Below are 15,356 nucleotides of genomic sequence, written 5' to 3'. Positions count from 1 at the left end.
GTGTCCCCCTCTGTGTCACCTCTGCCCTCTGTACCTGCTTATACAAGTTTAAAAGCCATTTTTTCTTTTAATTTTTTTAAAATCAATTTTCTCAAAAACTACAAGTCCAATTTAAAAATAAAGTGACTTGTTCCAATGGAAACACAGAATCCATGCCGTGCATATCGGCGGGTCGTTCGTAAGTCGGGCGCTTGTAAGTCGGGACTACCTGTAAAATAAAAGTATACACAATGGCCCTTATAGAATTCACTTTTTCACTTAAGTTTTCTCCTAGGAGATAATTTTTATTTTCTGTTTAAAATAACTTTTTAGCACTCTGTAATCAAAAAAGTACCAAAAATTAGGTGGAAAAGTACTATCAAAATGTTTGTATTTTCTTGATTACTGGCAGCCTGAGAGGCATTTTATGATAAGATATCAAAAAATTACCTGGGAGAAAATTTTGAGGAAAAAATAAATTGGATTGGGACCAATATATCTTAGTGTATACACCTTAAGTGACACTGAAGCGAAAAAATAATAAATTGTATGTGTAATTCAGATAATGAATAGAACATTAGTAGTAAAGAAAAGTCTCATTTTTATTTTCAGTTATATAGCTATTTTTTATAACATTGCATAATTCTCTAATATCTGCAGTTTACAAACTAAACTCTGCATTTTAAAACAGAGCAGCGCTACTGACCCTTGGATCTTTTCTGTAGTAAAGTCTTATCTGAAGTTGTCTTTCACTGGTTTTTTAATGTATAAGCGCTTCAGAAAATAGCACTGTAGCTGACCAAGTTTGGTGGTAGAGCTCAGAGAAGCTCTTTTGCATAGATACCAAGTGAGGTTTCTTAACCCTTCCTGTACTGGAAACAATATTAGACTCATATCTTTGCTCCTAATGTCAGAGATATTTTCAAACTTTAACTATAAAATACTTTTAAAAGCTCCAGTATGTAGGAAAATACTCAAAATAAGTTTGTGATTACTCTCTACCTACTCTTTTAGTACTCTTCCAAATCCTAAGTGCGGCAAAGTTATTTTTAGATAAGGTGAAAAAGTTAATTCGATAAGGGCCTGCGTGAATACACAATGGCCCATATGCAATTCACTTTTTCTCCTAGGTTTTATCCGAGGTAAAAATGTAACACCTTAGTCATAAAATGTCTTTTAAAGCCAATGGGAACCGCTATTAAAATAAAAAGTCAGATACTTAGGTAAGGAGAGGGAAGGCTCTGGGTCCTAATGAGCTCAGTCTTCCCTCTCCCGGTGCCCACACTGCAGCTCTGACTCGCCCTTTAAATCCCATGCCGCGGGGGACTTTGGAAGTCGATGGGAGCCGAGTCCTCCCGAAGACAGGTGGCTCCATACTGTGCACACGCGGGTGTGCCGAGAGAGGGCGCTAGCTCGCGCGTGCACAGTATGGAGCGGCCCTTCTTCGGAGCACTCTGACTCCTGAAGACTTTCCGAAGTTACCTTCCTGCCAGAAGGGGCAGTGGTTGACCAATTTAGTAAAATACTGCACCTGGGGCAGCGCTGCACCGAGGGCATCGGGAGAGGAAAGGGATGGCTGATTAGGATCCAGAGCCTTTCCTCTTCTTTGGTAAGAATCTGTTTTCTTTTTTAAAGAAGTGGTTCCCATTGGCTTTAAGCCACCAGCAAGCAAGAAAATAGTCTGAATAATTTTGACATTTCTTTTTCAACTACCTATTAGTACTTTTTCAATAGCAGATAGATTAAAGTTAGTTAAAACAGAAGTTGAAAATTAATCTTCTAGGGGAAAACTTTGGATCTAAAGTGAATTACATATGGCCGAATATATCTTAATAAAGAATAAACAGGCCTAAAGGAAACTGCATAAATCCTTGTTCTTGCCTATTTTGCAGCCTCATCACAAGCATCGCTTGTATAAATACTTAAAGTGGACCTAAACTCAGAATTTCCTCTCTGCTCTAAAAGATATGCAACAGCATAATAACCTTTAAAGAAAAACATTTATTTGTTACAGCTGATAAAAATCCTGCAATAAATCTTCAGTGCATCTACTTCCCATGGAAGCAGACATATTGTTAATTCATTTCAAAGAGCAAAAGAAATCTAGCACCACTCCAAGGTTTCTTGTTCTGTCAGTTTAATTTCCATTTGCATGCATACAAGACCATTCCATAATGCCAACAATAACTTCAACTGACATACCCTACCAGAGTCCTGGCTGTGGGGCAATGTGGGGGCGGCAGCGGCCTGCGTGACGACTGTTTCACTCAACGAGCTTCCTCTGAGGCTCCGTGCGCACGGAGCCTCAGAGGAAGCTCGTTGAGCGAAACGGTCGTCAGGCAGGCCGCTGCTGCCCCCACATTGCCCCACAGCCAGGACTCTGGTAGGGTATGTCAGTTGAAGTTATTGTTGGCATTATGCATGCAAATGGAAATTAAACTGACAGAACAAGAAACCTTGGAGCGGTGCTAGATTTCTTTTGCTCTTTGAAATGAAATATATTGTATCTGTTTTATTAATCTGAGCATGCAAAAGGTGATACCCTGCACTCCAATACCAGAAAGTGGAACCCTCCCTAAGGCAGATATCCATTGTGCCTACTTCTTTCCTTCTATTTACAACTAGACATATTGTTAATATCCTGTGCTTTCAAATTAGCCTCACTGCCGTGGCATTCAGCTGATACAGCTGATGGATTAAATTACAATTTGTGTTTAGACACAGATGTGTCTACTCTGTTTTCCTTCTGTCCTGTGCAAGAGTTAAGGCCACTTTAAAGAGACACTGAAGCGGAAAAAAAATAATGAATTGGTTGTGTAGTACGGATAATTACTAGAACATTAGTAGTAAATAAAATATTCTCATATTTTTATTTTCAGTTATATAGTATTTTTTATAACATTGCATCATCTCTAATATTTGCAGTTTACACACTGCTCAGCATTCTAAATGATTTTACAAAGCAGGCTAGTGAACTTTTGGACTGTCTTCTGCAGAGAATAAAAAGAACACAATGCCTGACAGTTGAGATAACAAGCTTCAGAAGACAGAGCTCTCTGTGACTTTGAAAGTGGTGGAGCTCAGTGACTCTTTTGCATTGATAACAACTGGAGTTTCTTAACTCTTCCTGTACTGGAAACAATATTAGACTCATGTCTCTGCTCCTAATGTTTTAATTCTTAGCTGTGCTACACACACAAATCATTATTTCATAAGTTTATTTTCACTTCAGATTCCCTTTAAGTCTCAGACTCTAGGGCGGGCCACTATAGTTTGGGCAGAAGTATAATGCACTGTGCAAATTTTATTCATTACCTGTTTTGTGGTTTATGTTCACAAAAATAGAAGATATTATTGTCTTTCTTGTAGCCTGGAGATATTATACCATCTACAGATAACTGCACCAATCTGCATTGTTTGGAAAATTTCACTGTGGTGACTGAACGGAAGCCCTGTCCACCATTTGAGCCTACAGTGTGTGCAGAGGTATGATATTTAAGGATTGCCAAATAGTGTTCTTAATTACAGATAAGCAGGCATATTTTTAAAGTTTGATCATGTGGTGAATTGGCCTGTTTTTGTTTAACTGAATTTTCTGCATATTCTGCTTTCAAATTTGCCTTTCATATTTTCACAAATTCTCGAGGCAGATTTCAGGGAGAAATTGCATTGAAGCCGACATTAGCCTTTGATTCGAGATACCTAAATTTCCTCCCTAATCATTGGTACCAAAAATTCTCTTTAGGCCCTTACATAATCATCCATAACCTGTCTCACTCACTGAGATAGGTAGTATGTGCTTGCCCAAAAGGTTAGCTTTTTCTAGATCTACAAGCTAGTCACTCAGTCCCTGATGGCACTACAGGCTTGCCTCTCTCTGATAGTGCCATATAATTGCCAGTCTCTGCTGGTGCTACATGGTAGCTAGTGTCTGCTAGTGCAACAGAACAGCAATTCTCTGCTGGCACTATTGGCTAGCAAGTCTCTGCTGGCACTATTGGCTAGCAAGTCTCTGCTGGCACTACAGGCAAGTTTGTTTCTGCTGACCCTAAAGCCTGGTAGACACCTTCAGTTTTGATTGGCCAATCACTGACCAATTATACCACCTCCATCTACACAATCTGCTCATAGTATTCAAAATTTGATGGCCCTCATAGTACATGGAGGTAGTACAATTAGACAATAATTGGGCAGTTAAAATTGAAGGCGTGTACCAGGCTTTAGGGGGCTTACACTCAACCAATTTTGATTGGTCAATATTACCACTTTCATGTAGTATGAGAGCTTACCTACATAATTTGGTTTGCAGCGATGTTCCCTCATATCACCCTCCCATCCCCCTCTCTTCATTGCCCTATTCCTCAACTTCATTCTAAGAGTCAGGCAACTGGTATTATTTTAAAAGGAAAAATTCACATCCTTCTCAGTTTAGGTTCCCTTTAACCACTTAACCACCAGAGCAATTTTCAAATTTCAACATTTCAGTGCTGCATCCATTCATTCACCAATAACTTTATCACTGCTTATCACACTCAAATAATCTATACATTGTTTTTTTTTCACCACAAATTCGGCTTTCTTTTGGTGATACTTTTTGCTAAGAATTATTTTATTTTAAATGCATTTTAAATTGAATAAAAAAAAATTAAAAAAAAAAGTTCTCAGTTTTCAGCTAATATAGTTTTAAAATAAAATATGCTACTGTAATTAAAACCCACAGTCTCTATTTGCCCATTTGTCCCAGTTATTACACCATTTAAATTCTGTCCATACTAGAACAATGTATGGCAACAATATTCTATTTGGAAATAAAGGCATATTTTTCCATTATGTGGTTTTGAGTACTCTAACAATAATGTAAACCCTTATTTGCAAAAAATGACAGTATTACACCCTCATAGCATGCATATTTTAAAAGCTAGCATAACAATTTATGTATTTTCTTTGAAACTCTGTCACTTTTTTTCTCTTTACAACCATTTTTTTTCCCTTACATTTGTGTTATATGGGGGCAGAGAGGGAGCAAACTTAATTAATGGGCTTGTTATAGGGAGAGAAAATGTATATTTATTTATTTTTATTTTAATATTGTTTTTTGGCCACTAGATATCCCCACACATTTTTTCTGTCTGGTTAGTATGCAGCTCAAGCTGTGTTCCAGCTAACAGGAAATGGCACTGACTGTCATTTTTACAATGGAATGATTGTGTTGCTTACTGCAACAGCAATCATTTTAATCTAAACACTAAGATTGGGTTTAAAACATTTGCTCCTATTCCCAAATCTGTGCACAACCACCGGGGGCCACGTTCACACACAGACAGAGATGAGGATCTCCACCCCTGTCAGTTCAGGTGAGATTTTTAGGGCCGTAGATCCTTGTCCTGTGGGAGGGGAAGCAGTTAAAGTGTACCCAAGGGGACATGGGGCATGATGAGATAAACGTGTATGTACAGTGATAAACATATTAATATCTACACTGTTTCTTTTTCTGCCTGAAAGTTAACCTTCAGGCATGCAAGTAACAGTTTCTCTCGTCGGGGCCCTTGGCACATTACAGCGTAACTCTCAGTAATAAGGATTTGCAGCAATACAACTTTCTCATGTAAAGAACAATTCTGACTGCAGGGGATGGATAAAAAAGGTCAGTAGTTCATGTATTTTAGCTCTGGGACACTTAATAGACTGCCATTGAGCAGAGAGAAACAAAACATTAAATCTACTTTGTAAAAGTTTAACCATAAAATAAAACCATGGGGAATTTTTTTTAAGTTATTTTTAGGAGTAGGAGGAATAGATGCAATTGTTTATCTCATAAGTTTATTTTTATCTCTTTAAGTGGATTTTTCCACTGCAAATCGCAAATGCAAGCACATTTTTGGGATTACATTTCGGTTTCATGTTTGCATTTTGCAAATTTGATTGTGCTCATATCTCCTGTGCATTTGTGATGCAATTTTTGATATGATTGCAAAGTCCCATTTAGTTGTACTGAATGGTGCAGAACCACAATCACATAAAGAATGTAGCAAGCAGTGCACCTGATGATCGCATTGCGTTCCTGGAAAGAACAACGTGCTATTCTATGAGAAAGCCCATGTCATAACAATTCTCTAAATTGCACGTGCATGCAGTGGAACACAACCTTTAAGTGAGCCCAAGGTGAAAATTAACTGAAGGGATAAACAATTGTTTTTATCTTCCTACTCCTAAAAAATGTTTTAGATATCCCATGGTTTTATTTTATATTAAAACGTTTTAAAAAAAAGTAGATTGAACGTGTTGTTGTCTCTACTCAGTGGCAACCTATTACGTTTCTCTAAATGAAACTACATGAACTATTGACCTTTTTCTATTTCCCTCTGCTATCAAAAGTTGTATTCTGCCAAGAAAACTTTTATGGCTGTAACTTGCTTTTCAGTGAGGTTTACTATATTCCTGACAAGGTACTAACAAACAGATGCTGTCACTTCCATGCCTAAAAATTAACTCTTTCAGGCAGCAAAATACAACAAGTAAAACAGCCTGGTTATTGATATGTTTTGCACTGTACATACACATGTTTATCTCATCATGTCACATGTCACCTCGGGTACACTTAACTGTTTCATTTCTGAGTCTGAGAACCATGTTTGCATTGTTCATGTGAAACCACAATTTTAATTGTCAATTAATGTTATTAGTCAAGTCACTGCATACACCAGCATGCATTTTTGTAGGTGACAATTACTGATACTGTAACCTATTTGTTTTAGGGTACCATAACTAAAGATCAGAGTGGATGTTGTCCAATCTGTGCATGTAAGTATCTGGAAAGATTAAAAAATCACAAATGTACATCACACACACAAAGATTAGTGAGCAATTAGAGAGTAATGCAGTCTTTTTAAGCTAAAAATGTTTGCCAAACCATCTTTAGCAAGTCATAGAGTAAGGGACACCAAGAGCCAAATATTGTGTAGTATGTACTGGTAGTTGAAATGAAGTATGATAGAGTAATAAGCTATACTCACAAAGCAGGGTTTCCTCCAAGGCAACCACTGTATAGGCAGGTGGGGAGATTAGACCTGACCCCACTCAGGATTAAGAAGTTGCTCTCTGTAGATGAGGAAAAAAAGGTAGTAACACTCCTCCACCAGGGGTGGACTTAATGTAGTAAATGTAGTATGGATACAGAGATGCTAAAAGGATAAAAGAATCTAAAAAGTTTAAAACATGAGGAGGCAGTGGTGGATTTACCTCCTCCAAGCAGACACAAAAATTGCCAATGTGTTTGTCCAATACAACAAGTTTATTTACATACTCCGGGGGACAATGCAACGCGTTTCGCAGGTTTGATCCTGCTTCATCAGGCAATAACAACGAAGCAATAGCTTATGTGGTCAGTAGAAGAGCCAGGTACCTCTGTCAGGCTCCTCTTCGACTGACCACATATGCTATGCTATTGCTCTGTTGTTATTGCCTGATGAAGCAGGATCAAACCTGGAAAATGCATTGCATTGTCCCCCCGGAGTATGTAAATAAACTTGTTATATTTGACAAATACATTGGCAATTTTTGTGTCTGCTTTAAGTCCACCACTGCCTCCTCATGTTTTAAACTTTTTAGATTCTTTTATACTTTTACACCTCAGTATCCATACTACACTACATCTTTAGCAATTTTTTAACAATCCAAAGTGATCTCTTTAACTTGATTAAATCTTCTATTTTCAGTGGTGCAGTTACCCGGCAGTGATAAAGCTGCATCATGCCACGTTTGAGTTGATGGCTTCATTGACTGTACCCAGCATTAGCAAGTTCCTAGTCAATACATGGGAGCAACTGGCAGGCAGTGATTTCAAAGCCTTCAGCCTCCAGAGTGAAAAAAGGCTTAAGCATACATGTTTCTGCCCTGGAGTACATACATGTTTAAACATACATGTTTCTGCACTGCCAGACAGCTCCCATGCCAGCTACGCATAAGGGAAATTCTATTTTTTTTTTTTTGACAAATGGTTTCAAGTATACCACTTGACATGTTTATGCTTTGTATAGCATCATCATTTTTCATGGCATTTTCCAGACTGCAAAATCGTATTTCCTTCATATTGCCTGCCTGAGCCTAACCTACTGCCAGTTTAAATCCCTTCCTGAAGCCTAACCCATAGCTCGTCACCTCGTACAGAGGCCCCTTCTCAATTAACTTTCCCTCTGACTTTTCTCACTTGAGATGTTTTCACATTGTATCAATAAAATACTGTTAGTTTTCAATAATTTGTATTGATTTACAATAATAATCAGAATGTACAAATATATCCAGTATTGTTGTAGTAAAGAAAATTAACAGTGTTGTAGATATCCCATACAAGGAACCAAACATTTGTCTGCTAACTTATTTGTAAACCAGTACTAATAACAAAGACTTTACTGCAAGCTAAATTTTGCACAAATAAGAACACATAGGATCACGTCTCTGTCATAGTGTGACAGAGACTGTCAACCGACTCTGTTGCAGATATCAGGCTAAAATTCTACAGTTCCAAAGCACCAGAGCTACAGCCACTAGGGCGTCCTCTATAGCATAGCAGTGTTAGGGAGTCTAACCCAAGGTCTCCCTACTGAATCGGAGCTGGCTGACTGAACAGGAAGAACCCAGATTTAATCCCTGATCTACTGTGTTAGAGGCAAAGCCCTTAAGAACATTGCCAAGCCATTACTAGTTGATCTCAACTAAATTGAAGCATAACAAGCTTTTGGGTAAGTATGCCCATATTTTAAGTCCAGTTCTAAACCTAGATACTTCTCCCAGCTACAGATGTATATTGGTATGGTAGATACTGGGGGAAGGGGGCGCATTAAATTATATTAATGATTGTCCCTGGGGCAAGTGGGTCTTCATGGCGTCCGTGCTCAAACCCAGTTCTGGTGGTGTGACAGGAATCAATATGCTGTGATAGTTTCTGAGCAAAGTTTTTTTAATCTGAATATATCGGAAGATTTCAGATGGAGTTAAATATATTTTACCCTGAAGCACCTGAAAAGACTTCATTCCCACAGCTGTCATACCCATTAGATCATGCTCAAGATTCAGATAATTATATTTCCACCAGGTGAAGGCCTGGGAGCTGTCAAATGCTTGTAAAAAGAAGGGTGTCCTAAGAAAGAGCTTAGAGGGTGGTGGGGGACATAGGGTTCCCTCTACATTTAAGTTTGTCACAAAATCTTAAAGAATGTGCTAGGATAGGGTTTGTTAGCAGTTTGCACCAGCCATAGAAGGTTAGGTAGTATTTGGGATAGATAAGGGGGAGTTGAGTTTTTGTTCCACAGAGTTAGCTGTGCTACTTAGGCTGCCTGGCAATATTTGGCATACTGAGGTTCCCATCATTTTTAAGTTTATATAGGATTAGGGCTTTCACTCTAGGTTTGGTGTGGTATTAGGACAGGGAGGACCCTGCATACACATTGGCCTCAATTTGCTAAGCTTATCTCCTGTCTTTAATAACATTTCTGTAGTTATCACCATGGTGATGAGGCATGTAGTATTCAGGAAACATTTTACATTCAGAATTCTAGACAGGCTGTTAATTAACTGTGTGTGAAAATAACTACAGAGGAGGTAACTTAAGGAATGAAGAGATAAGATAACTCTCTCACTGTGTGGAGGTAAGTTTTCTCTTGCCTTATTATCTCCAGCATGATCGTAGTGAAGTGAGGCCATTGTAGTTTAGGTAGGATTGCCATTTTCACCACTACAATTCTATCTAACCACAAAATGGAATACCTTTTCTATCATTCAAGCATAGTTTTAATGTTGCCAATCAAGCTAAGATAGATTACGCTGTAAAGAGACTGATAATCAACAGTTAGATAATTTAAATATCAAGATATGCCAGCTTATGTTGCATCCATTGAAATTCTAATTTCCTTTTTGGTTTTTCTGCCAGCATACTGTAGATGACAGGTTAATGTTCAGCACTTTTGATTTTGTGCTGTTAATGCAAAACTGCAGTGGACCTCAGAAATCAGCGATACTCACAGAGCTACAGCCAGCATCAGGAGAGGTAGTAGTTTGCTATCTCAACCTCACACAGAGGGGGGGGGGGGGGTGGAGTGCTAACAGAAGTTTAGCTGGAACATTTGTAATGTGCTAGCAGCGCATCAGAAAGTTAGTTGGTGATGTACAGATTAGTTTTGACCAGCCAATTTAACCATCTTAACCTCCTTGGCGGTAATCCCGAGCTGAGCTCGGGGTATGCCGCCGGAGGTCGCCGCTCAGGCCCTGCTGGGCCGATTTCCGTTCTGAAAAAAGCAGCACACGCAGCCGGCACTTTGCCAGCCGCGTGTGCTGCCCGATCGCCGCCGCTCCGCGGCGATCCGCGGCGGTCCGCCGCGTGCAGCGGCGAAAGAGGGTCCCCCCAGCCGCCCGAGCCCAGCGCAGCCGGAACAAACAGTTCCGGACGGCGCTGGATCGGGCGGCTCTGACGTCAGGACGTCGACTGACGTCCATGACGTCACTCCGCTCGTCGCCATGGCGATGAGGAAAGCGAAACAAGATAGGCCGCTCATTGCGGCCTATCTTGTTACTTTCGATTGCCGGAGGCGATCGAAAGTACGCTTCCGGAGCGCCCTCTAGTGGGCTTTCATGCAGCCAACTTTTAGTTGGCTGCATGAAATCTTTTTTTTTTAATTAAAAAAAAAACACATTGCAGCCTCCCTGGCAAAATAAATAAACCGCCAGGGAGGTTAAACCTTGCTTATCGTGCAGAAATCCTTTATTATAGTAACTCAAAAAATGCTTAATTTGCAATAGTGCCTCTTTTATTGAATTGGGTCCAGTGGTTCCTAATTCCTAAACGTAACCTCGTAACCTTAAAGGATATGCAAGTTTTAAAAAAAATGCCAAAAAAGAGTAAATACATTCATCCACAATGGTATCCATGCCTGGACTCCACCCTCTGTTTCCCCCGCAAGCCTCAGTTTTGTTACAATCCATCCAATACTATGTCCCAACCATAAGTGGTTGGAACCTTTGAACTGGATATGATAGCCCTCAGGCGTGTGCAGTTTGCTCCAGGGCGCCACTCTGGCCACGCTCCCAGCAACTTCCTGATCATAGCACATGTGCTCGCAGCGCTCTGAGTGGAAGCTGCCATGATCAGGAAGCTGCCATGAGCACGGCCAGAGTGTCATCCGGGAGCCAACAGCGCAGGCACGAATGCTATCATATCTAGTTTAAAGTCCAGTACAGGACGGATTGTGGCTTACCGGGGGTCTGTGGGGAAAATGGAGGGTGCTGTACAGAAGTGGCTACCATTGTGGATGTATGTACAGTATATACTCTTTTTTTTTTTTTTTTTTTGTAGCTTGGATATCGTTCAAGTGTTAAATGTTCTCCTCTTACCGTATCCCATAATACTAACCCTTCAAAAATAATGCTTAAATCTAACCAACATAATAATCCTAATCAATGCTCTCCTTCTGTCATGTTTTTTTTTTTTTTGTTGTTATTTATAAATTCATTTATTTTTGGTTCTCAGGTTCTTTATTTTCTAAATCCAGCACTTAGCACTGAAAGCAGTTAATTTGGCAAGCGAGCAGTTTGCGTAGCAGGCCGTCCCAGCAACTGCTATTTGACTGGGTGTATCCGGTGCCCTAGTGTCCCATAATAGCCAATATTAGTATAAATGCCTATGGTAGCACTAAAACTTCCACGCCACCCAATATTTTTCATTGGTGGGGTGGGGGTAGTTAAACTTAGGTGCCGGGAGGAGGGGCTAAGGTATGGTTGGGAGCGTGGTTAGGGTTATGCATCAGCTGGGAAGGGGGAGGGTTGGGTTAGGCAGTGCCATTGGCGGTGGGGGGGGGGGTAGCCAAAATTAGCCATGGGATGGGGGTAATAAATGGAGGGCTCTGCGTGAGAATAGGGTTGGATTAGCTCTAGTAAAATATTGCTATTTTTTACCTATGTTTTACTATTTTACTATGTGAATTTGCACTGCAAAATAGCATGATATCTGTAAATATACCGATATTCTACTAACGGCTATTTCAGGGGCCAAAATTCCCTTGTGCTCTTTTTGCATGTATGCCCTAGCACAACTAAACAAATATTTTTCTTTAGGCTCTAGAATGCAGAATGCCATATTACTACCCAGAACAAAACAAAAACAAAAAAACATTATAATTACTGTACAATCTGAAGCATTAAATTAAATTAAAAAATTGGCTCAAAATTGCGTTTCACAATTTTTAGTGAGCCCCAGCGCTAAAGGTGCCCATTAACGGTACAATTTTTTCACCAAATGCGATCTTTCAATGTGATTTTTACGATTGTATTGTATAGAAAATTCACCATTTATGAAGGCAAACGATAGTGAACAATTCTTTTGTCGATTCATTTATAAGATAAAATTGATCTGAAAGTTGGAAAATATGATCGAATTTGAAGAAAAAAATCGTTCAGTAAATGTGAACATTCAATAAGTGCCTTCAGATTACTTACGATCATTCAAATCGCATCTAAAGATCGCATTTAGTGAAAATGGTACCATTGATGGGCACCTTAAGTCAAGTAGCAGCTTTAGGAGATGGGCCTTAAGAATGCAAATGTACAGAGATGTGCTTTAAGAATGCAAATGTAAAGTATATTAAGAATGCAAATGGAAAGTGCATATGTATACAGTATATACAGCATCTATATATATTACACTTTTGGACGCCCATGAACATATCTCCTTCTCTTTTGCTGAAATAGTAAAGCCATGTGAGCTACACAAAGAGGCGCGTGTGATTACATATGAAAACTGTACATCTTTGAAGAGTGTGGACTATTCTTTTTGTAAAGGTGGCTGCCCATCTTATTCTGGGTGAGTAGTAACACATTTCTTACGTTGCCAGTCTAGTATATTGGAATGTTTATAACTCCATGCGAAAAAATAAACTTTAGCCCAGTATTGCAGAATGCAAGGCTTAAAGTGAACCCGAGGTGAAAATAAAGTGATGAGATAAACAATTGAGTTTATTTATAGATACAGAGGTGCCTCAATATACCACCTGGGATCTTCACATCACATGTACCACAGTGTCATCGCTGCCACTGTCCTTATATTCCTGCAGTAGTCAAAAGATATGGAATGTCACAGTGCTGATGATAAAATCCCATAAGATGCAACACATTCCATTCATAGAGAAGTTCCCCGTGCAGAGGGTCAAAACCTGCATATGCACTCCGTGCATAAACAGAAAAGGGATGCTCTCAGTGTCTTTCAGCACAAGGATCAACGTTATTCAATCGATAAGATCCAGCCAGATTCAGAGAAAATTACACTAACATAATGAGGGTCCCAATCTACCTAGAACCATATCCTGGTGTGTTGCGCTTCCCACCAATGTGGTACTTGATTAAAATTATCTACATCTGTACAATTTCTGTAAATTCTCAGGAATTCACTCTTTGGTACTGGTTTTAACCAATTTTTATGGTGACAGCTGTCTGTGGGTATGTAGCTATTGCTATCGGTGGTTTTGAAATACTTTATGTTTGTGTTTTCAATCTACATTCATCATTTCTTATTTGTAAATCCAGATAGTTGACACATTCTTTGTTGTATTCACATGTAAATTTAAGATTACTGTTATTATCATTAATATATCCAAATAACCTCTTTAAAGACGTTTAATTTCCTTCCAAATCAATACCACATCATCAATGTATCTTTTCCACAATTTTAGAGATTGGAATGAACTAAAATCGATATATTCACTTCCCCACTGTGCCACATATAAGTTAGCCAAACTTGGAGCATATTTTGCTCCCATGGCCACGCCCACTTTCTGCAAGAAATACTCCCGATTGTACCAAAAATAATTCCTATTCAAAGCAATTCTAAGAACCTTGATTAAAAAGTCAATCCCCACTGAACTGCTCTGAAGTTTGCAAGTGGTGTCTGACTGCATCTATTCCCTTTTCTCGATTGATCACTATAAAGATGTAACATCCGCAGTAATCAGATAACTATCTTTTGATAAGTGCACATTGCTCAAGATCTTAATGACTTCCCTCAAATCTTTCATATATAAGGGAATCCTGACGATCAAAGGTTGTAAGAAAAAGTCCCAAAACTCAGCCAGTCTCGCAGTGATGGATCCAATGCCACTTACTTATTGGTCTACCTCAGGGTTTGTTGATGTCTTTATGTATTTTGGGTAATGCATAAATAATGTATCTGATAGAAAGAACAACAGAGTAACCAAGCAGCTCAGGGTGACCCAAACCACTAGGAATGTATAGGGGATAAAAGAGACCGAAAAGCCCTCCTACTAATAAGCAATGCTTGGTGAAATTTGCCTTCTTAATACAGAAGGAAATATGCAATAATTCAGCTATAAATGAACATTTTTGTTACCCACAATGCTCCACTACTGAATATGCAATTATCCCTCAATCTCATGATTATTTCCATGCATGGGGTTAAAGGTGGAATTGTTTTTAAGACCACTTATACAAAATTGCCGGTTAATACTAATGTCCACTGTATTTGTGGTGGGAGCACTGTTACTTGCAGTATTTTTTCAGATTAAACTTTCTTATTAATGTTTGACCATCAACATATGTTTGGGCTTTGTTAAAAGTTTTTTGCAGTGCAAATTTCAGACCTTTGTCTAAGAGGTCAATCTCATCCTGTTATAACTTTATTTGCTGAGCTTCAAGATTCCTCCTCCTCCTCCTCCCATTCGTCTTCAGGGATGAGCTCACGAATCATTACGAGTAGCTAGCTACTCAAATTCATGAATCTAATGAGGTGTAATTGCTTCAGGTGTGCGGCTGGGAGAGAGGGTGTTAATTACCCAGCTGCCTGCCGCTTCTATGCGTATCACACAGCCGTGTGTTGATTGGCAACTAATTAAGAGCTTGACAGAGAGGGGCAGCAAATGAAAAGTGAGAATAATGATGACTGAGTCGAGAAGCCGAGTTCAGTACAGATTGGAGAGATACCAGTTTCAATTTTCACAAACTTCTCACAAACCCTGGCTATGATATGATCTAGGTAAAGTTGGTAAATCATAAATACTTAATTGCAGACAATATTTAATTAATCCAGGCCAAGTTTTCAGGATTCCGATTAATATTCCCAGAGGAGATGCTTTAGTAAATCAATCCATTTGTGTTAGAGAGGAATGCATCACAACTACACAGTAATGTGCTGTAGATTTCCAGCCCGAGCCTGATTTTGGGTTACTGCTAAGGAGGTTAAAAATGAACTAAGCACGCTGTTAAGACTTGGGTTAAAGCGGAATATAACCCTGCATTTCAACTTTGCTCTAAAACATTATTTACAGCATATTATATGCAACCAGCATTTTTTTTTTTTTTTTGATCATTTGGTTTTTTTATTG

General features: G+C 39.1%; 1 protein-coding gene across 1 annotated transcript in view; it reads left to right on the top strand.

Moving 5' to 3' along the window:
- Positions 1-15,356, top strand: part of LOC137537714 (intestinal mucin-like protein) — a 293,053-nt gene that overhangs the window by 271,659 nt on the left and 6,038 nt on the right. The window contains exons 11-13 of the mRNA XM_068259655.1: positions 3,349-3,465; positions 6,735-6,780; positions 12,715-12,826. Coding sequence (XP_068115756.1) covers positions 3,349-3,465; positions 6,735-6,780; positions 12,715-12,826 — 275 coding nt within the window. The remainder of the gene's footprint in view (positions 1-3,348; positions 3,466-6,734; positions 6,781-12,714; positions 12,827-15,356) is intronic.

Source organism: Hyperolius riggenbachi, chromosome 11 (genome assembly GCF_040937935.1).
Source record: "Hyperolius riggenbachi isolate aHypRig1 chromosome 11, aHypRig1.pri, whole genome shotgun sequence".
Classification (NCBI taxonomy): domain Eukaryota; kingdom Metazoa; phylum Chordata; class Amphibia; order Anura; family Hyperoliidae; genus Hyperolius; species Hyperolius riggenbachi.
Note: the sequence above shows the minus strand (reverse complement) of the source record. Positions and strands in the feature narration are given on the sequence as shown.